The 23,404-nt window shown below is 40.5% G+C and overlaps 1 protein-coding gene across 27 annotated transcripts in view; it reads right to left on the reverse strand.

The window, feature by feature from the left end:
• BBX (BBX high mobility group box domain containing) overlaps positions 1-23,404 on the reverse strand; it is a 165,508-nt gene that overhangs the window by 105,889 nt on the left and 36,215 nt on the right. For 2 of the 27 annotated variants that reach the window (XM_054190564.1, XM_054190544.1), the window contains exon 1: positions 19,332-21,560. The exons of 18 other annotated variants lie outside the window; for them this stretch is intronic. In XM_054190564.1, coding sequence (XP_054046539.1) covers positions 19,332-19,529 — 198 coding nt within the window. In that variant the 5' untranslated portion in view covers positions 19,530-21,560. Of the gene's footprint in view, positions 1-19,331; positions 21,561-21,620; positions 21,770-23,404 lie in introns of those variants that run through there. 7 more of the 27 variants (XM_054190554.1, XM_054190535.1, XM_054190692.1 and 4 more) reach the window with 6 other exon arrangements.

A 23,404-nucleotide genomic window follows, 5' to 3' on the forward strand; every position in this document is an offset into this window, starting at 1 on the left:
GAAAAGCAAGAGCTGCGCAGCCCAAGGACTCACAAAGCAGAGTGAAAAAGGAAGGCAGGGAGGCAGAGGTAGAAAGGGAGACAAGGAGATCCAGAAAAGACAAGCTGAAATACAAGTGTCAAATAGTCTTCAAAAGCCTTTGTGACTTCTCAAGTGTTTATTCAAATGAAGGTGTCTTCATGATGTGTCTTGCAACAGTCAACCACTTCAGCAAACACCTTCTGAAGGCTGCCGTGGCAGCTCTTATCAGCCAAGCACAATGCTGCAGTCTAGTATCATCTTCAAGTATCATAATTTCAATCTGCGTATGCTGTACCTGCTATTGTTACAGGCAAATGGTGACATGCTTGTAAGTGAGAGGAAGTGGGAAAATATCTTCCATTTGCATATATTCTTCTTAACTATTACTCATCTCACATTTTAGCCCTTATAGATGAGCCACACAAATTTAGTGTCCGTTCACCCAAGCTGCAGGAATTATTCAGCTAAGAAACAAAGGCAGATAATAAGAGGATGTTGAAAGAGTTCTTTGTACTAAAAGGAAGAAATCCTACTGTATTTTAAATCTTATGTGTGAAAAATGTGTATGTCCTTTGCTTCGTCTCTGTTGAACATTGCAACTCATGACAGGTCTTTGCCAAGACTGAGAGGTATGGTTGTGCATAACTGAGGTCACTGCTCTTTTCTCAGGGCCTGCGCAGGGGGATGTTTACCAGTCTTCACACTGGAAGAGTCAAAAATGAAAATGCACCAATAGAAAGTGAGCTCAGGGAAAAAGAAAGATAAGAAAAGGCCCTTTCGGTGTTGTTGCTGTCATCTATCAAGATACTTATACTATTAATAAGGTAAGTAGCAGATATTATCTTACAGAGAGAACACCTTAAGACCAGAGTAGACTCCAGGCAAACGGGACTTAGTAAACAATTATATGATTTCAAATAAAAGTCATTACGAACTCGGTAGTTTGGTGTCTAACTCTGAAGCTTCAAGGACTTGCACTTGCAAGATTATTTTTTTGTTTGTTTGTGGGTTTTTTGTTTGTTTGTTTTTAAATAGAATCATTGGGGGGTTACTTTAATTAAAGTCAGGAATTTTAAAGTCAAGAATTTAAGTGAACATAATTTTAAGAGCTGAACCTTTAAAACAGTCATTATGTAGCATAAAACCCATGAAAGGAGGAACCATTAGTAGCAACATCTCTTTGAAGACCATTTTTATAAATTCTTGTGTATGAAAAGGAATTTTATCACAAATAGCTGATAATCCCTTCCCCACTGGCATTCTTATGCCAGGTATCAGCACACTTAACGTCTCTATCAACTAATCAAGCTGGTAACACCATTGCTAAATAAACCTTTTACTACAATATAGGCACATTCCAGATGTTCTCTCACTGTTTTTGAAATAGGAGGTAACAAGCAATAAACTGAGCTATGTTTATGATCCACAAGACAGTCTTGTGCAAACCAATTCTGTTACTCCATTTTATTAACCTACACGCTAATGGGGGATAAAAAAGGGAAAGTGCAGCAAAGGCAAGTAAGTAGACAGGAAATTCTAAGACTGGGGGGGAGAGGGCTGCTTTTCATTAATCTCAATGTCATTTCAAAGAAAATTACTAAAGCCATTAACTGGAAGATATTTCCTATGTTATATGTCAAAAAGACAAAGTTTGGCTTTATTCTTTGTTGGTGCATGTCATCTCTTATACCAGTGCAAAATGCTTCCCACCTGCATGGTAGAACAGTCTTCAAACTTCACACTGGGAAAAGAATTACAGAGATATAGTGCAATAATGGCGATTTCGGCCCCAAGTATCAGTCCAATTTCTATTTGCAATATTCTTTTGTTATCTCACAGAAAGGAAAATTTAGTGGACTCAGCAGACTTTGAGCACAGAACATATGCATATACACGGTTTCTATGAGGTAATGGACATACAAAGTGGGAGACGGAAGGGTATCAAGCTTGCCCACCAATCCCGTCAATGTTATTTCAAGTAAATCAGAGCAAGCAAATTTCAGAGCTCTGAAGCAATTCAGAAAACATAGCAACAATGAAATCCTTGATGAAGCATCTTTAACTAAAATGAAAAGGGCCATTTTTTTATTTGCTTTATTCAAAAAAACAATGCATCAAATATACTTATTTTCATTAGGCAACTATTTCTACTTCTTTGGATCCAATTAATTATTAGTTTGCAGTTACTCATTTATTCAGAGAAGTACAAGTCTGCCCTCTAGTGACTAAAATATGCATACTGAGTAATATTAAAGCAGTATTCCCCCCCCCCCCCCCCGGCGGCCCCCCGCCCTTGAGCATTAAAACACTTGAATCCTGATGTTTCTGGCTTGTTAAAACAAGGTGGGACAAACAAAAAAGCATGTAATAATGTTGGATTCACACCATAAAGATAAGTTGACTGTGGAGTTTATCAAACTCGGTCTCATCAAGAACAAAATTAAGCCAGTCTGATTTGGTTTTCTTCAGCACCATGGAAGCCGCATGGTTTGCTAGGGGAAAGCAAACAAACAAAACCCCCTAATCTTACAGGAAGGTCTTGGCCTGCATGGAATGCTGAGGACATGCAAACTGCTCTAGGTGAGACACAGACAGTAAACGACACAAAAATAAAACAAACAAAAAACCAACCAAAGAAAAAAACTCCAAACACACACACACACACACAAACCCCACCAACCTGCAAGTGGGATTTGCTCTTTTTTAGGATCTGAAAGGAAACACACAAATTCAAACATCAGAAAAGGAGATCAGAGGAACTGTGTTTTCAAAAGGAATATATGTTTGATTTGAGGTTGAATCAACTGGAGAAAAGGAAACTACCTCTTCACAAACTGTAACTACATATTGCAAAACCGAACATTTGGCATCCCTAAGTTACAGGTTAAGGCCAAGAACATTAAGGCACTATCGGATGAGTCATTTACTTCAGGTGTCTTGCAGAAGATTACTAAGGAAATGGTTCCTGAACCCTGATCCTCTTAAAGATGCTCCTCATGCAATGGAATACACTTGGAAGACTGAAAAGTCACCCTGGGAATGGAAACAGAAACACCTCCACCCATGCTGTCAGATTAGACAACTTTATAGCTCGCTGTGTGGTATTTAGGGAAGTAGCCTTTCATACCTCCAAATCATATTCTGTGTTCAACTCAGGCACACAGATATGTAAAGTTAGATGGTACAATAATTCCATTAGCATGTCGCAAATTCTTGAAATCCAGTGGTTTCTGCTTTCCTTCAGAGGAAAAGATGACAAAGCTTATAGCTGCAGAGGAACGTCTGAAAACATAAAAGTCACGTGCATGGGAATTGAAAAACCACAAAGTTGAAAAAGCATCCTTGTCCTACTCCATTAAAAAGAAGGGCACATCAGTAAGCAACCACTGTTCTTGGATGCCTAGTTTTTATACTGGGTTTTGTTGTTTGGGTTTTTTTCCCCAAACGGTTGGAACGGTACTAGAATGAGAAGGTTCAGCTGCCCACTGTATCACTATGACATTCAGAGTCTAGGATAAAGTTGTAATACAGCTTATAAGTCATATTCCTCATTGCACCCCAACCCATTTGTAATAAAATTATACAGGCAGTTGAAACTGCCTTCCTCATCTGCTGAAGAAAGACCAGCGCATATTAAAGGATGACATGGAAACTCCTGGCCTCCTGAAATAGTGAAGTGTTAGGCAGAAGCAAACTGCCTGGCCAGAGTTTGATGGAACCATGAAGATATTTAGAGAGAAACCTGAACATGGGCTCAGATTTCACTTTTATAACCCCAGTGCTGGGGGAGAGGGGGAGATTTTCAAGCCTCCTATTCAGTATGCAATATACAAAATATGTATACAGTAAATAATTTTATATATATGTTGCTTATATTTTATATATACACACACATAACCTGAACAAGTAGGAGACTGCAAAAGAAAATTTAAGCTTTCTGTGAAGTCTGTTATACTGCTACTTTATACTCCACAAGACACACACTTTTTTTTTTTTGGATAAATTGTCCGGTCTTCCTATGCACAACAGCAACTTACATGTTCTTTAATAAATAAATACATCGATACACTGATGTCTCATTAATTCCGCAAGCAGTAGTAATGAGGGACATTTCAATGCCAGCACAGATGTACGTGTACACTCACTTCAAAATCTTATCTGGATTTCTTTAACTACATATATTTAAATTGGATTGTCTCAAATTAAAACCTTTGCACTGCCAAACTACTATTTACTATACAAAATGGAGAAAATACATGTGCACAAAATTGCATTAGGAGTAAATATCCTTTCCCTAAGTGCACACACTCCTAAAAGCAGTGATATAAAACTGACGTTCTCTGACTCAGCAGATGATCTCCCTGTCAGCGCTCACTTTAACGACAGAAAGTTTTATTAGTTCTTAGTCCCATTACCACTGCCGAGCCAACAGAACAACAAGCGGATAAACAGATCGCCGCCTCAGCGCCGCGTCACCAAAGCTGCCCGCCAGGTTTTGTCTGCAAGACCAGTTTCTGTGCCTGTGACCCGTTTCCCTTTCTCCCACACTCAGCCCAAGAGGATGGCAGAGCTGCCAGACAAGGCAGAATCAGGCCTAAAATTAACTTTATCAAGCACAGTAAAACCCCAGGAAGAACCCGATTAACTCCGCTACCCTAAGCTGCTGTTGAGCAGGACAAACAATGCACATTCCTATCATTCTTCCAGCTTTTGCATTCAGCAGTTTTGTCACAGAAACCCTACAACTAGCCTGCAGCCTGACAAGCCTTTTCCATACGATAACACTGAATTTACCGGGAATTCCTAAGCACTCTCTTCCATCTCCCAACAGCATTCTTCCTGAGTTAGTCCAGCCACCTTTCAATCTGCATTTCTAGTTTTGCAGAAGTGTTTTGGAGAAGCAGACAGACGGACAGACAGGTGTGCAAAAAATCGCTGCTGCACTCCTGTGTCGGGAACTATAACCATGTCATTTAATAATCTAAAGTAACTGTGACTATGTGGTTAGTGCTTGGGAGTACCATTTATCTTTCAAGGCTCACTCATTTGTGCTATGTTCAGCTCAACAAGATCCTTATCCTTACACAATTCTCTTTTAATGCCTAAAATAAATTGGAAAAAGCACGAACATGCCCTCGTAACATAAAGAAATAAAGAAAATTAATGATTAAGTCTTCACCATTGTTTTGTTTCTAAATCATCTGACAGACTTTAGTATAAAAAAAATAGAGCTCTTTTACAAGAGACTGAAAAACAGTATAGTGAACAGAAAAATTATGACTATTAATTCTTCTTAATCCTACAGAACACTTAAATACTGAATGATGATGTACGAGGTGAAAAAAAGAAGTATCAAAAAAGTTTTGTTAAATTCACTCACTCGACAAAATCTTGAACCAAAAAACCAAAAACACCCAAAACCCCAGACCAAAAAAACCCTACCCCACCCCACCAACCATAGTGCAGCAAAATACTCCTCGACACTAAAATACCTTTTCCTATGTTGCAGCTGTCAGTTTCAAAAACCAACTACAATGGTTACTTCTATTTTCACACCTTGTGATTATACAGATTATAAAAGATGGTCTAAATAATGGGCCCAGATATTAAAAATATATACACACCCCCCATCAATTTAACAGTAAGAAATTACTTTGCCCCCAACATGCTGTTCCAGCATTAGCCAACAGCTTTGCAGTCTGTTATTTCCTAGTGTACAAAAATAAATAAAATCTCAGAAGTGTCACCCTAAGTTATCTTCCAAGTTTTATTGGACAGGCTTCCCACGGAAGCCCCAAAGTCGGGGAGGGGCGGGAGAGGGGGGATTGAAGAACTTAGATGCTGGGCACTCTGAGAATCTAGAAAAGTACAGAAACATGTACCAAATAAATTGCAGGAAAAATATTCTTCCTAGTTAGTTTAGACAAGACTTGTTTTTCATGACCTCTACATTTACCCACTGTTGTGTATATTTAGAAGATAATGTGCATACCCTTTATCAGGCTTTCTATTAAAACCAGTAGCTACACACACTGAGAGCAGCAGGATTAACCCACATACAGAAAGGTTACAATCAAGGTAAACGACAGAAAAAGAAAACGACCCTTTTCCAAACATATCCAGTGTGTTTGTATCCGGATACATTTCCAATATACCATCTCTGACAGTGCCAATGGTTTTACTGAAGCACAACAGCCGAATAAGATTTCTGATCCAAACAAATTTGAAGGAAAGCAGGAACTCTCACAGTGAGTCTGCCTTCTTCCCAACCCCTCTCCAGTTTGATTTTGTCTCAAAATGGGAGGCACTGCATTTAAATTAAGGAAATAAAGATATTATTCTAAGTATGATCACAAGTCTACAGAGATGTATTTAAAAACAGACTTATAACAGTTTTAAAATTAAGCTTTTTTTTTTTAAAGGTAAAAAATAATCCTAGTTGCTTTTCCTGTTTGATCTCAAGAATACAACATTAAAACTACCATGACACGAAGTTTTATGCACAAATTACATAAACTTGCTATAAATGTATAGATTTGTGATGCTCTGCGATCTTTGATAATTTTCATCTAAGTGTGCCCGCAGTTACATTTTTAGTCCTTTCCTTCCTCTTCAGGTCCATGGAAATGACGCAGAAGAGGTAACAGCTGAAGTTTCACGGCAGCCCTCACCTAAATTTGGGTGCAATAAAAAGGAGCTGTGCTGGGATGGCAGCATCATCTTACTATGAATCCAGTGGAGCTTTGCTGGCAAGAAGCCATATGCTTAGATAGGGTCTCATGGCCTTCCCAAAAGCTTTTTCTATTTAGACCCATGAAAATGAATATGTTTGGATACTGGTCAGTGATGGTGCCCACCCCTTTGAGGAGTCAGCTGCATGAGGAAAACCTTCCTACACAGGAATCCTCAAGGAAGCATACTCTCTCAGTAGGCGTTACCCGAAATTCTGTGCCTTAATTAGGGAAGTTTGTTACGTTTAGTGCTGCAGCTCATAATTGGCTTTTCCTGAAAAAAATCCAGAGGCCATATGAGACTGACCCAGCACTGGCACCCCAGGATGTCCATCCTGTTCCAGCTTTCTAGAAAACAAGGGACAACACTGGTTAACTCCTCTGTGAACAGCCCCAGTAATGCAGCAATAAGGAGCGTTACATGTCAGGTAGGGATTATTATTCTCCATTGACAAATCACGTATTTGTTTCTGTACTATACAATAGAAAGCAACTTTAAATTCACTGCAGGAGTAGCCTTTTTATGATGTTACAAATTCAATGATGATTAGTTACCCAAAATTAGTTTCACCATAACAGTGAGCAGTCAGTTACAAATCACTTTAAAAAACAATTCAAACTTACAAGGATGAAAAAAAAAAAGAAAATCAACTTTTCTTTTTTTAAGAAATGCTCATGTCATGGGTCCTTAATTGCCTTGTGCAATCACTCAGAGATGCAAGTATTTATTTTAATATGTAATTACAGAAAGCATCTCTATAAGTACTTTCTCCCCTCTTCATAAAAGGCATTTACAGATACCACAGAGCTGTTTCTTAAACAACATTATTAACTGGAAGGCTGACAGAGAACTCAAGCAACCTGAATGGGCTGAAGGACAATGTTGGTTTTTTTTCCCCTCTGTCAATACCACACACAGACCAACTCAACCACTGTCATCCATCAGTCCTGCAACCTCTTCCTTAACATGTCTTCCAACACTGTGAGCATCCTCAGTGTATTAAGGAAAACCACCCAGGATAATCATGACTGCCTTGGGAGATTGATCCAGCGGCTGGTCACGACCCTGAAAACAATTTCAGTAATTATTGCGTTTTTATTAAGAGTTCCAGAAAAGCTACTTTTTAAAGTCTGTAAGGCAGTACCTGTATCTCAATTTTGCCTGTTCAGTAAAGATTTCATTACTCTAAGATACAGTCAAGCTAGTTAGGATGGGATGATGTTGCCTAAAAACAGGCCTTCAGTGCCTGTGAGCACGTGAGAACTACTGGAGTACCCGAGACCTCCCCAGGGGCTGGTAGATATGCCACGGGACCCCCGGAAGATGCCCACCCTTCTGGAGCAGTAGCTGGAGGCTGGGCAGAACACCTGTGTGGCCAGTGGATATCCTGGGGGCAGGAAAATGAACGCCACCCTTCACAGCAGTACATTTACACTCTGCCTCCCCCTCCTGTGGTCACCAACTTGTGAGTGCTTACATTTGAGCTCCGTTTCAAATGCACAAGTCATCCCTGAAGTCAACAGAAGGGAGCTTTGGTGGAGAAGTTATGCTTAAGTGTAAATATTCTCAAGATCAACACTTAAGAGCTGTGGCCTTTGAGCCCTCACTCGTTGCAGCACTCCTGTTGACCCTGTGAAACTTTGGCTGCGCAGAGAAGCCCCTGTCATACAAGCTACAATCTTTTTGCAGAATCTGACTTTCAGCAGAAGGTGCAAACCAATAATAATAAAAATTATTAGCAGTATTATAAAAAGGATATAGACATGGGATGAAGAACAGATTCATTTTGTCTTGGAAAAAAAAAATCATCAAGAGAGCCAATTCTTTGCTCTGCCACGGCCTCTTATTTGAGGGCAGAAAGGCAGGGAAAACTAGCTATAAAAATCCCGATTTCCCAGAGGCTGCCCCAGAAGAGGAGAGTCATAGGGGAGCACAGCGCACTCTTAAACATCACACCTTGGTGCATAGCCAAGAGATACGCAGAAGCCAAAACGCAGCATGCTAGGAGTTGCCTAAAGGCAACTCTAAGAGGGACGAACTCCAAAGGAGTTCCAAAAATGCATCAGGAGAAACTACCTTTGCTCTAGGCGCTGCTCTGGGGCCAAGCACAGGCACAAACCATGCAGCTGGACAAGTTGTTATCACTGCCGTTAAAATGGAAACAGATTAATTTTTCTTTAGAGATACACATATGAACTTTCACTGAAGGAGCTGAGCCTGCACGTTAACGCCAGACTTAGCCATGAAGGCTCTTCAGTGATTTCAGACTGAAGAACAGTACTTCTGTCTTAAGACAATGCTGTAATACTCAAATCCCCTTCCTAATGAACATTTTGAAGTTACACGGTGTTCTAAGGGCACTGCATGGCAATGCACTTGTATCGTCTCATAATTAACTGTAATTACTATTCGATCATTTCCAGACTTAAGTGTAGTTAACCATTAACCTGTATTTGTAGACTGTATTTGCTGAACAGCATGGTATGTTCCTTCACTCGCCAATGCTATGTAATCATGCACTTATAGACCTTATCAGAGTGGACAACTAAAACAGGTTTTGAGGGGGTGGAAGGAAAGGCCACAGACGTCTAATTATTTAAGTGTTTTTTAATTAAAAAAAAAAAGCCTTTTTTTAATAAAACTGTCAGGAAACAAAAATACATGAAGATGGGACTGCTAATTTTCACGCTTTCTCAACAACCCCCCCCCTCAAACTCCTGTTCCAATTCTTGTGCCTATACTAGCGTAGGAAAAAGTGGTATCAAGACACTCTTCAGGCTTCCAGCTGGACTTCCTTACTATGCCTGATCTGTATATGTCTATGTCTATTACACAAAAAAAAAGTATACTTTGAGTCTCCAACATAGTATAAATGTAAAAGCTGTTTCTTCTATAATAATGAAAGTACTGTTAACATATTTGTGAAGCATTTGCAGTAAGATTCAGCTGTTGTGGAAAAATAATATAACAACGATGTAGTGTAAAGAACACTATTCAGTATTACCCATTCTAGTGGTACAGATTGTCAACAGCAGAATGCCAAGGATGACTGCAGAACTCTTGCATACACAAAATTATGCATATTGAATGCCAGGTTGAGGTTTTTGTGTTTGGGTTTTTTTTCTAAATGAATAACACTTAACAGGTTTGTGCAATCCCATCTATGAAACTTGCTCTGTATTCTATTACAAACTGAGGTATTACAGACTTCTACCAAATTTAATGGAAGTGCTTAATGCAGAAACAGACCACAAGATAAACTTAGATAACTTGTCAATCACACAGATGTAACGGCTATTATATTCAAATAAATATCAAGCACTGTATTTGAAGACTGTTTTGCTGCTGCTTTACATTTGAGAGGGAATAACAGAAATGATTTAGAAATTCAGAATACATATCAATTAGTTACCGTCAGGACTTCACTTCAACACAGGACCTGCTGCAGCCCATCTCAGGCTGTAAAAGCCCTGCTACAAACAGTTCATCTCTTTGGAAACTCAACCAACTTTCAACTGCTTGAGGAAGACTCCTGGCTGCCAGCCTGGACAGCGTGAGGTGTTACTTTGAGGTATCTATCACCAGTTTATGCAGAGTTTCTGCTGCAACCTCAGTTAGGGATATTAAATCAATACAGATTCTTTATCCTCCTTACTGCACATGCAAAAAGCCAATGTGTCATCTTGTCCAGCATGATGCATCGCCACAACCCATAAATAGATTGTTTAGTTGCAAATTACCTGGAAATACTATGCTGGTGAGGAGATGGACTGAGATTATGACTGACTTCAAAGATTCTCAGTAAATCAGAAATTAGCACCAGTATCATCCTAAAATGAGGTATTAGTACTAATAACTGCTATTTAAGTATTCCAGCACTCTTCTCCTACACGTTTCCTGTTCTGAAGGCCAGCAAGGGTAAAGAAGATGGTAGGAGTTTGGTCACCCTGGTTGGGGAGGACTTCTCATGCATCGTAGGGTGGCCTAGGCAGTTGCTATGCAATGCACTGGAACCGGCTTTTACACCAAATCCAATTCTCAGCAGTACAAAAAGCATTCATCTCAAAGCAGCTTTGGGAGGATGAGGAAATCTAATCCTAGAGGGAACCCCCGTGCCCATGTACAATAGAAATCCCACCCACACCAAAACAATTTTCTGGATGCACATCAAAGAACGCACCCTGTTCAGAATGAAGACTAAATACACCCATCTCAGAACTGTGCCAATATTGGCACTAGGAAACAAAACCTGACTTCTAAAATTGACGCTGGGAAAGACTCCAGTTGTCAGAAACTCCATGAAAGCGCTAGTGCAATGTTATCTCCACTTCAGCTGACTGCAATACAGGTACAGACCTTTGCAAAATACAAGGTTAAGGCATGAAAATACTCTGGGTTTTTGCAGGAACAATTCAAAGTTTTAGGAGCTCTTGTTTTAAGACATATTCACTTTACAGCTATCTAATCCAACACAGAAATGAAAAAGGCAACTTCTTCAAAGACATCTGCAAAGAGTTCTCTACAAGATTTCAAGTTTACAATTAAGTCTTAATTCATAATTAAATGCTTGTATTTAAGGGGAAAACTGTTGGAGGCAGACGAGAAATATATGAAGCTTTATTTCTTAATCCTAAATCCAGTAACTTGTGTAAGTAAAACTGCTGTACAATCTTGTCTTAAATAAAATTCTCCTCTTCATTCAAAAAAGTTTCTCAGACTCTCAAGGAGTTTGTTTTGTGTGGTTCATTTTTTTTTTTCCCCTAAATAAACACAATGCAACCCTCATTATCTGTCTCAGCCTAACCATTCTCAGTACTCCCTTCCCTGGGACTTTGCACACCAAGACACAACATTACATAGTACGCCAATTGACCATTCTGAAAATTTACTATACTAAGGGTTGGAACAAAGAGATATCAAAGGGACTGGCTATTCTATCACCACATGATAGCCGATGAACAAGGAAGGAGCAGAAAGGCAGGCAGGCAAGCACAGAGAGTCCTACAAGCTAAAGGTCTGCAGAGGGATGACAGCACCTTGCTCAGCCTTTTCCCTGCCGCTGTCAGTACTGCTGCGTGATTTAATTCAGTCACTTGAGAGAGGAGGTTGAACATAAAATATACCGCCGTCACTTGTGCTCCCAACTGCTGCAGTAGGCCAAATAATTTTTAAAATGCCAGATGCCCTCACAGCCGACAACCTGCACACATCCCAGCACATCATTTGGGGCCCAGGAGAACAAGAAGAGGGACCTGGCAGAGGTCGGGGGAGATAGGACCGACACATGTGCATGCCTCTGCCTTTCCACAGTTCTAAATAAAATTAAGTCTCTCAGGTCATTTCCACTGCCAGATTAGCTCAAGCTGCTAAATTTCTAATGCAGCTCATTCACCTCACTTGAATCCATGCTACGTGCTGCCTTCTATTCATATCTACAACCATCACTGACAGCAGCAGGAAAAATAGTGTAAATCCAACAATAAAACGGTTTTAAGAGTGAGAAGTTAATGGGAACTACAGGATTATGTTGGGTTTTTTTAAATTTCCTTTAATTTTTTTTTATTTTGCTAGTTTGATATTAAGATGCTGCAGCATAATTATTACTAATAATTTTATTTCTCTTGCTGCACATAAGAGATTAAAGCATGGAATTCACCCAAACCAACTAAGTTTAAATAGATGGTGATCAGCTTCTTCTCTAGCCTTGCCCCTGAACCTTCCTCCTTGCCCTTTCAATTAAGAAAGGCAAAGTATGTCCTTAAAATTATGGCTTTTAAATAAATAGAGAAAAACATGGAGATCTCAGAAAGCAAGTTAAATGGAACGTGCAGTGTAAGAAATAAAATAATGAAATGTCAGCAGCAAGAAGGATGGAAATGATTTAAGCAAATGCCAAAACCCAGTTTCCTTATTTCAATATTTCTCATCAGTTTTATCATACTTCATTTACAAATATTAGTCTAGTTTTAAATTATGGATCATGCAGTTTCCCTTTAGAACAGTATGAAATTGCTATAGCATGGCTTCTAAATTTACAAATCCCAAAGTATGGGGTCTTGGGGAGGAAAAGGTGGTAGGGAGAAAGGAAAGGATGCCTACGCAGGTATGCCAAGGTATGTGTATTTTGAAAGTGAGAAAGCAAGCGAAAGATAGGGGATGTTTGCATATATATGAAGAACTGTATGTATTATACATATCCTACATGCATAAATAGAAAGTAACTGAAAATCCCAAGTAACAGCTGCTTTTATATTATGTCTTTGTAACACATCCAAAGAACTAAACTCCAACATGCTGCTGGGTAAACATAACCCTCAAAATGGATAGAGGTATGCATCAAGAAAATTTTAGTGCTGGTTTCCAAAGGCTCAACTTAGTCCAAAATTGCATTTTTGGAAGCTAATTCAGAAGGGGTTTTGGATTTATCAACAGGTCTTATGGACAGTGGCATAGAGTGCACCCTCAGCAAGTTTGCTGACGACACCAAGCTGTGTGGGGCAGCTGACATGCTGGAGGGAAGGGATGCCATCCAGAGGGACTTTGACAGGCTGGAGAGGTGGGCCCATGCCAACCTCAGGAAGTTCAATAAGACCAAGTGCAAGGTCCTCCATCTGGGTCGGGGCAATCCCAAGCACCGATACAGACTGGGCAGTGACTGGCTTGAGAGCAGCCCTGAAGAAAAGGACCTGGGGGTGCTGGTGGACGAGAGGCTCAACATGAGCTGTCAGTGTCCACTAGCAGCCCAGAAAGCCAACTGTATCCTGGGCTGCATCAGGAGAAGAGTGGCCAGCAGGTCAAGGGAGGTGATTCTCCCCCTCTACTCCACTCTTGTGAGACCCCACCTGCAGTACTGCTTTGAATTCTGGAGCCCTTACTACAAGAAAGATATGGACGTGCTGGAACGTGTCCAGAGAAGGACCACGAGGATGATGAGAGGGCTGGAGCACCTCTCCTATGAGGACAGACTGAGAGAGTTGGGGTTGTTCAGTCTGGAGAAAAGGCGGCTCTGAGGAGACCTTATAGTGGCCTACCAGTATCTTAAGGGGGCCTACAAGGAAGCTGGGCAGGGACTTTTTAGGATGTCGGGTAATGGTAGGACTAGAGGGAATGGATTAAAACTAGAGATGGGTCGATTCAGACTGGACGTTAGGAAGTTGTTCTTCACCATGAGGGTGGTGAGACACTGGAACAGGTTGCCCAGAGATGTGGTGGAAGCCTCATCCCTGGAGACATTCAATGCCAGGCTTCATGAGGCTCTGAGCAACCTGATCTAGTGGGAGGTGTCCCTGCCCATGGCAGGGGAGTTGGAACTAGATGATCTTTAAGGTCCCTTCCAACCCTAACAATTCTATGATTTAAAAAGAGAAAAGGGAAAACTTTATCTGAAGAAAGCTTCCAAATATGATAGAAGTGGAAAGGGTGGTATGCCTGACCCTTACTTAAAAGCAGATATATGACCTTAATGCGTACTAAGTTTAAGAACAGGACTAGTGCTATGTTTACAATGAACACTGAAGCACTCAAACATTACAGCTTCAAAGAATAACATAAAAACTTCCCAGATCAAGCCATAGTCCAGGGCCAAGGCTCATCTCTATGAGATTCTTGGCTGACAAAAACAATACTGAAAAAATAAGTATCATCAGCCATGTGCACTACTGCTATATCCAGCACACACTTTGCACCAGAAACTGGCCATATTTAATGGCAACTAATGATTCCTTATTAAACCTCAGAAATAAAAATGGATGTCAGAAAAACACAAGGGGAAACAGCAGTACCACCTCATCATCCAATTACCTTGATAAAGTGACTATATGCTTAGTAGAGGCATTGGCAAATACATGTTTATGAAACTGAAGCATTGTTTATGCTGTCTCTAAATGACAGGGAAATTATTTAATCCTGAGCGTTGTAGGGTGAGTGAACCCTCTGAGTATGCAGTGAAGTCTGTAGGGAGTTTGTGGAAATTCTGCCTGTGCCTTAACTTCAACACAGTCTGTTCAAATTTTTTCCAGCCTAACAGGATTCAACCATCCATCTACAAGACGCAAAAGAGGCAAAGACAGCGTTATGTTGCTGCTGGTTTGGGTGGAGTTTTTTGTGGGTTTTCTTTTTTTGAAAGCTTGCAAAGTAAGAGTTGTAACAGTAGAGCTTGACACAAAACCAGATATCACTTGTAGTCTAGTCAAGAAGTAGTACAACTCATAAAATTAGCTTCTTCACATGTTCATTGCCTCAATAAATCTGCCCTGACCTTAAGCAGGTCTGGACCTTTGTTTTGCAAATTCTTTCAAAGTACATATCAACAAACCTCACAAATTAATGATTTCCAGAGGTATATATTATCCTGTAACTACTTAAACTAAAAACCATGTTAACACTTCCTTCAGTTGTGAGATACATAACCCGTTAATTTTGGTGCATCTCATTCAGAACAGAGCAAGAACAGTCCTCTCCTTCCCGTACCAGCTCTTCACCTCCACAGCTGTTTTCAGCTCCGACTTTACATACCAGCAGGCTGAAGGAGTCATCTAGTGGTCACAGATAATTCCTGCAGCCTCACCAGCTTCTGCAGTCTGGCTGTCAGGGCAAGAGACGAGTCTTTTGAACCCTTAAACCACTCGCAGCACTGACAACAGTCTGCTGGCAGAAGCTCCAGCTGAAGGTCCAGTATCTGAACCCTGATACGGTCCTAGCAACCATGTTAATGGTGTTCCATGTTCATATTCCCTACCACACCGTAAGCGTTAGTTTCCCATTTCTGGCCCGCGTCAAGGACAAATTCAAGTTCTGTCTTCCTTAAACGTGTTTTGGAGTAGACACAGATGTGTAGGTTCTAACCCATATGTAGCTCACTGTTCCTCTTCAGGGGTGGGCAAAGATATAACGTCATTACACATGCAAAGCACCAGTTCAAGTGGCAGTCTTGCCCACTGCTTAAAGAGCAAAGCGGCGGCACAGCAAGCTAACTGATCTTACTCCCTTCCCAACCCTCCTCCTCCACAAACTGGCTGTGTAGGTTTGGACAAAGCACCTAAGTATTTAGGCACCTAAGTATTTAGGCAAGGTATCTCAGTCATGGGAGAACCATCACGCAAAACTCAGTAAGAACCGTGATATCTTAAACAGGTATTCAAAGTATGATTTAAAATAGCACTTTGAAAAACAGTATTGACACCTACAAAAATCTTACTAGTCTTCATAAAAATCTGTAATGCTTTGTCAGTTCTCTGTTCAACACCTCCAGTCAGGTAAGCTCCAGAAATTTAAGGCAGTATAATTATTTGAAAACCTCAAATATTCACCCAGATGAATGGTTATTTGAGCTATATTAGAAATAAAAAATTGAAAAATCAGTACTGATTTTTTACATAAACACCTTAATTTGAAACAAACTTGGATTCTGACCCATTTTTGTTACTCTGTGTTAATTTGTGCCACCTGTTGAGAACTGAACTGCAGGCACCCGAACAAAGAGCAATATTGTCTTAAGTTTCTTTTTGTTTCTGGAAATCACTTTGCTGCAACACTAACGCCAGGCTCTGGAAGAAAGTGTTGCTACTCTGCCTTCACTGAGCAGAGACTGCTATTTACATCTTTTCTTTTTAAATGCTTGTACTGTTGCTCAGAGGTGAGCTAACGCTGTGAGCACCAGGATGTTAAATATCCCTCACACACGCAATTTCCTCACACACACACACGCTCTACCTACGCAGTTTAACATCTTATAACTTAGTCTTGGCAGCAGTAGCCTCCCCGCCCCCAAAATCAGGAACCATGGGTTCTTCAGACCTCTCATGGATGAGCCAAAAGACTTCCTTAAATTCATACTCAACTTCCCTGTGACTCAGAGCCTCTATCTGCCTCAGTCACCCCAGTCAGAAAGGTGTCACTTGGTTTTCTTCATCAATCCTATAAATCACTTGGGTAATTCAAGTGAAAAGTGCTAGAAAAGTGCAAAAAATCATTATGGTATTGTTAAGGAGCTCTGACCTACTTCAAGCTGCACTCGGTGGTGGAAAACAGTGGTACCACAACTACACCAACAAGTGAAAGAATGAAAAATGGGCCTTGCAAGCCTTAGTGCCAGAGTTAAATAGAGAAGGTTCCTTCAAAATGGCATGGCACGAGCAGCAGCTAAGCGATGTTTAAAGCTAGCACTTAGCTCAGCCACCCTCTGATCGCAGCAGGCAACACCTCCACCTTGCTTGTTCACAGGTCTAGCAAATTAAGTCTTGGTCAGACCTGCCCTACGTGGAGGACCTGGAGAAAGACTGGCTCAGAAGCACATTTATTTCTGTAAGGTGGGGGACGCCTTATCCTTTTGGGTCAGTAAGTCACCAAGAATTGTTTCTTGCCACTCACTGCTCAGGGGCCCAGTCACGGAGGTGCCTGGAAGTTAGAAAACAGCTCTGCTGCACTCCGAGGTTTGCACAAGCACAGCCTAGATCTATTTTTCTAGTTTTTAAACAGGCCTAACTTGTACTGTCAATAAAAATAATATTTATATTCTGCAGTCTTAACTGGCCAACATCATATGAAGGGTAAGGCCACTCTTTTCTTAAGACTTTCACACAAATTTAATCCCTTCTAATTTTATTTCTTTATTTTATTTATGTATTTTACATGTAAGATCCTCTTTGGAAAGAGCTGTGAAAGAGCGAGTTCACTGCTGGTCTAAAATACCATGCCAAAAAGTTTCACTGATGAAATGAGTAGTAGACAGTGGTAGAGACCTACTGATTTATACTGTGCTAGGCCAAGTCACATTGCCCTAGCTCACACTGTGCTTTCGGTGAACTGCAAAGCGTGAATGAGAAGCAGTAACAGTCACTCAAGCCCATTTATCCCACTGTTACAAGGAAGATGCACATACTTTTTTATCACAGACATATGTGTTTACATATATATCTACACATACATTTTTGCAGGTATGTGCAAGATACAAACAAACACCACACAACAGGCTGGTTTGCAAAGTAGCCATGCAGAAGATGAATATGGGCAGACTGGAATTAAAAACCCAAGAAATTGCAAAGTACCACAGCCACTCTTAAAATATCTACCTACCTTTGTGCATCGAAATTAATACGTGAAGTTCCTTCTGGAGCTTCTATTACTTCTTAATACGCAGATCAGCCAAAGCATGGCTGTACTTTGGTAATGCTGCAAATACCTGAGTTGACAGACTTCCTTTTGATAAAAGGTTTATTATATTGATCAGGCTTTTATGATCCCAGAAGACAGTCATAATTTGTCTTTCCTAAAGGTCTTACCACAGACTACCTGAGAACTTTGGTTAGCTGGGTAGCAGCGCACCCCCCTGCGATGTTTCAAAAAGGGAGCATATTATACTCATTTTCCAGAGATGGCACAATTTTGCAGAATTATTTCCAGGTATAATTCAAGGAGGCTGACTACCCTGAAACCAACACGTTACTGACTGAAGCCTAACCATCTCAAGACAGCCTCTTTGCACCTTAATTACTCAGCAAAAAATCAGCTAAACAGTATCAGTCAACTGAAGATGCTTTTCTCTAAGGGTCCTGCCCTCCTATCATTCCTCAGCTTGCTGACCTGCAGGATAAGCTGAAATACCTCTCTCAGAACTGCCAGGAGCAAAGGATTTATTTGTTTTATGTACATTTGTGAACCCATACTGCAGGAAATTTAATCAGAAGCAACAGTATAAATTGCTGATAACATTTAAAATATATTCATTTATTCTGAAAGCTCAGTCAGAAAGCACCTCTTTTTCCTCTGCCTAACCACCACTTCAGCAACACAGCAATTTGGATCCCTTGTCTCACTGCAGGTCCACCAGAAGCAGCGAACACTTCCATGTGCAGATTCAGAATTCACAAAGCTTAACGGAACCTGCCAGAGACTCGGAGTCAGACATTCAGTGAAAGCCCAGCATCCAATTCAGAAAGCCTGTACCACAGTCTAAGTCCTGTGACCATTCTGAATGAGCCATAAACAACCACACAGATGGGAAGGCCTCAGTTGTGTTGTTAGAATATGTCACAGTCTTTTCCAAATGGGGCCTGGCTAGTTGGCTGCCTTCTTGCAGCCTCGAAGGGGGAGGAAATAGCTTAAATCTAGTAACTCTTTACTGGCCCTGACCAACAAGAACATAATTCTTGAGTGAGTGCCACCAACACAGGAGGTATTACTGCTGACTGAGATTTTGTCAATGCACATAGGCCTTCATGTAATCTGCTTGCAGTTTTACCCAAGAAACTTCCAGGTGTTTACACACTCAATTGCTATTTCTGAGTTACTCCGTACACTAACAAGCTTCAAGGGGCACCATCAATCACAAAAAGAAAGTAATTTAGTCACATATGGTGCACTTATAACTACATTACTATCATTTTAAACTTAAGAAAACGTACATTCTTGTAGCCAGCTGACTACAGGACAATTCAATTAAATTGTTTTCACTTCTGTTACAGACAGTTTCACTTTTGAATTAGTTTGGGAAACAATAATTTTGCTCGAACATCTGCATAAAGATATCCCTTCAATTCGAAAATATTTTAACCTCCCGATATCATAAAAAAATGCTTTACCTTACAGTAGTGATCTAACAGATGAAAGGGGAGGGATCCATTTTGAGTAGCTTTACTCTGCAGTGGATCCTGCTCATCCTTAGTTGAAATGCACAAGTTTTTCTGGTAGCATCTTTTTGGGCTGCTTTTGGGGAAAAAAAAAAAGTGGCCCTGTGAAGCATTAGCCCTCATTACAAAAAAAAACCAAAAACCCAACATACCCTGTCATACTCAAGTTTCACATCTGAAAAATCTCAGATGCTGCCAGGGTTTCAACTCAGGTTACCTAGCCATCAGGGAAGACTATGTCCAGAGGCAGCACACCACACCAGCTCCCTGCACCATCCCTCCACAGCTGTAACAGCGCTTCCCAGTGAGGCTCTCCCAGTCTCATCCCAGACAGAAGTCCCCGGAGAACGCCGCTGCCATTACGCCATGTCCATCAACACTGTCAGCCAGCGCTGCAATAGGGGCAGTAACTCCTTGTCCTCACCAGCAGAAGCTGTGTGCTTACAGAACCACGGTCATGGCCCAGCTGCATCAACTCTAGAGGTGTTAGGTCCCTTGTATTTTGCTGTAATTTGCCTAACAAAGAAAGCATTATTCTTGTGATTTACTCTCATTAACTAGCTCCTCCACTTACAGGAAGAGGAGAGAAACTTATTTTTCCCTCCAAAAGGAAGACAATCAAACCAAACTGCCAATTTATTTTATTTTATTTTTTTTTATGCTTGGGATTGTAGGTAGTTTCAATCCTTCCAGCTTTATAAAAGCCAACTGAATTTCATGCTGTGCAAGCTTGATAGGAACATTTAAATACGTTTTCTTTCTTATCCTGAAACTATTATTCCTTTTGTTCCTCTCCTGCAAATACATTTTTTGTTTTGTATAAAGTTTTCATTGGACAGCATCTTTTTGCAGCTTAAGGTACTCTAAAGTATTACTCAAAAAATCTGAAGAGTCAATGTGCCACATTTTGCTATGGGCTTTCAGTTTACTTTAGTAGGGCAAGGAAAGAAGCAGATGATGTTTTCAACTCTTAACTCTTACTATCTGAACAACTTCCAAGCAAAGCAAACATCGATCCTTTAATCCCTTGTCAAAATCCACTAGCACAGATTTCCATACTTGCACAGGTTCTCACAGAGGATAACAAGGCCCTGAACAAATGCATGGGTCTACACTAGCAAATCTCAAAACTGGATCTTTATCTTGAGATGTAACATTTGACTACCCTAGCCAAAACACAGCCCCAGGGAATGCATGTAGAAATATTAATTGCTGCTTTTTGCCAGCACCTAACACACAGAACAAAAGCTTGAAAAACACTAACAAAAACTTCCTGAACTCCATAAATCACACATAAACAACAACAATCACCCTGCTATTTAAAAACAAACAAAAATATTACAGTACTGGCCACAGATACATACTCTTCTTACCGACCATCAGAGGAGAAGCTACTTTCTCTTTTAAAGATGCTCTGCCACTAGTCAAAATCTCAGAGTAACTGATCATATGAACAGTTTACAGCACCAACACCAGACTTAAATTTAACCAGCACCTTGAATCTGTAGTAAACTGGTATTCTGCATCCAGAATTAAATACATTCACTGAAAGTCCTATGCAAGTTTTAAGACAGCCCGACACGTAGCATGCTATGCCGGGTCACACGAAGGAAAGCTACGCAAGGCAGCACCTACTTCAGAAAGGATCACAGGAGAAAGATAAAAGCAACATCACAATTAAAACATTTTATCTTCAGCATCAGTAACTAACTGATGCTATCTGGACTGGAAACTATCCAGACTGCAAAATCACATTTAAAAGATGCATACATGTCCCCAGTAGAAGATATATCGACAATAGTGGTCTATTTCTGGAGATACATCCTCCTTCTCTTGCATTTTACTTCGCCTGCCCTTAAGGCTCTACTTTGACAAGCAGTAAGACAGCATAAGCCAGCTCTGAAGACAAAAGCAGTCCTGTCCCCTTGTCCTGCTTCTGTCCTCCACAGTCCTGGACAACCCTTTTTTGGGGCAACACAGGTGTTCAGTTCTCTATTCTGATACATGACACAATATGTGATCCACCCAGTATAGTGGTCAGTTCTATCTTTAGTAGACAGAAAAAGTTAAGCTATTAAAAAAACCACATTAATTTTAGCTATGATCAGTCCTCCAGTCCAGTTCACTACACAACTGCAAAAACACTAGCATGGTCCCATGCGGTAGGACGCAAGTGTCTGACGCTGGGACTTTTTCTTTCAGTGACAGTGCTGCCATTTAAACATGATGCTTCACTATTACCTCTGTCAAATAAGTCCTATTCACTTCTTTGTCAGGAAGCTGTAGTTCAAATAATGTATTGTATCTTCTACCTATTTTGAAGATGGGGTCAGCATTACACATGCAGTGAAGTGAAGGTGAAAACAGACTGTGGGAGCCATACCCTTCACTCTTCTCTTCATGCCTACAAATAGAGAGCACTTATTAATACCCTCGTGATCTCTCTAACAAAGGATCCAACCTGCAGACAGAACTTCCTATCCCCCTTCAGTTCACTTCAAAATAAATTAGCAAATTTCTACAAGTTAACAGAAGACCAGGTTGCCAAAATGTTACCGAAGCAGCAAATTCTTTGACCCTGTCTGTCAGCAAGGCTGGCAAATCAGTTATAAGCACAAAATTTGGAGTCACTGGTAGGAACCCTTGACTCTACTGATACAGGTAAGATTTTTTTTTTTTTTTTTTTTTTTTTTTTTTTTTACAGCAGCCTCCTATCAATCAGGATGAAAATTTTGAAAATACATACAAGAGGAGTAAAACAGCAAAGTAGTCCAGCAGCTGTTGGGCTTGATACTTAATATCATGCCTGTGTTCTCAGTGCTTCTTCAGAGTTTCTCTATGGACAGAATGTGAGTAAAGAGGTAGCAACTTTGGCAAGTAAGAGTTGAGTACTTGGGCCCACCTGGGAAATATATTTGCATCTATAGGACAAGCACATTTTTCACATATTTCTTGTGGAAACATTAGTATTTAAAATTATCTTTAGAATCAACACACTAAGGCAAATGGGCATGCATCATCTTTCTAACATACCGATACAAACAGTACATAAAATGTCTTTAACCACAGTTTTATCCCTCAGAGTAATGACATAACACAGGATTAGCTTCTTCAGCAGAAGACTACAGCAAGAAGCAGATTTAGCTGCAATGAATTTACAGACTGTATGAAGGCAAAACCACGCAGTGTAGTAGACCCGGCACCTGAAACCAAATACAAAAGATGCAGGGCCATACATGACTGGAAGTTTTATTATTACTTCCTATACAATGCTCTTCCACCACTACCACAGACGGGCCACAGACTGGGCAATAAAGTGGTCTGTTGTTTTTCTTTTGACCTTACACATTTATCTACAAAGCTGTTCAATTACAAGTGGTAAGTGTGGCCCAGTAACACAACACACTCTTAAGAAAATATGCTCCTACTTGCCTTGCAACTGATAGAAGCGGTGCTAATTTCCACCAGGGAAGAAAAGGATAGTCAGTCACACCCAAAAATGTTACCACAAATCAAACCCTAGTTTCTAATTTACCATACCCCTCTCATGTTCCATCAAAATGCATCAAACTTTGAAATCGAAGTTTCCCCAGAACTGCTTTCAGCACAGCTACTGAGGAACTTCACTGTAAAAGAGGTATCCCCCGCTCCCATGACTAACCAAAGACTAAATTTGTTTCATTTTATAGCAGAACCAATAAATTCAACCAGCATCACAGAAAACAGCTACTCAAAGTGCACTCTGGTCTGGATCGAGAGCACAAACAGTTCTGGTCAGGACTCAGAGCTTGGGACACATCACATCTCCCATGATCCTGAACAAGATCCCTGACTTCTACCTACTGTACCTTGTCATCCAGGGAGCAGCTCAGACCTGCAGCAGTGCCCTGTAGCTGCAACAGCAGCATCTAACGCCTGGCTGGCCCATCACTGCTACACTTTTTGAGTTGCTTCTTATGAAGAATCCTCTGCAAAAAATCACTCAGGGCACCACCGTCAAAATGAACAAACTTGTCCCATTAATC

This window comes from Rissa tridactyla, chromosome 1 (assembly GCF_028500815.1).
Source record: "Rissa tridactyla isolate bRisTri1 chromosome 1, bRisTri1.patW.cur.20221130, whole genome shotgun sequence".
NCBI lineage: Eukaryota > Metazoa > Chordata > Aves > Charadriiformes > Laridae > Rissa > Rissa tridactyla.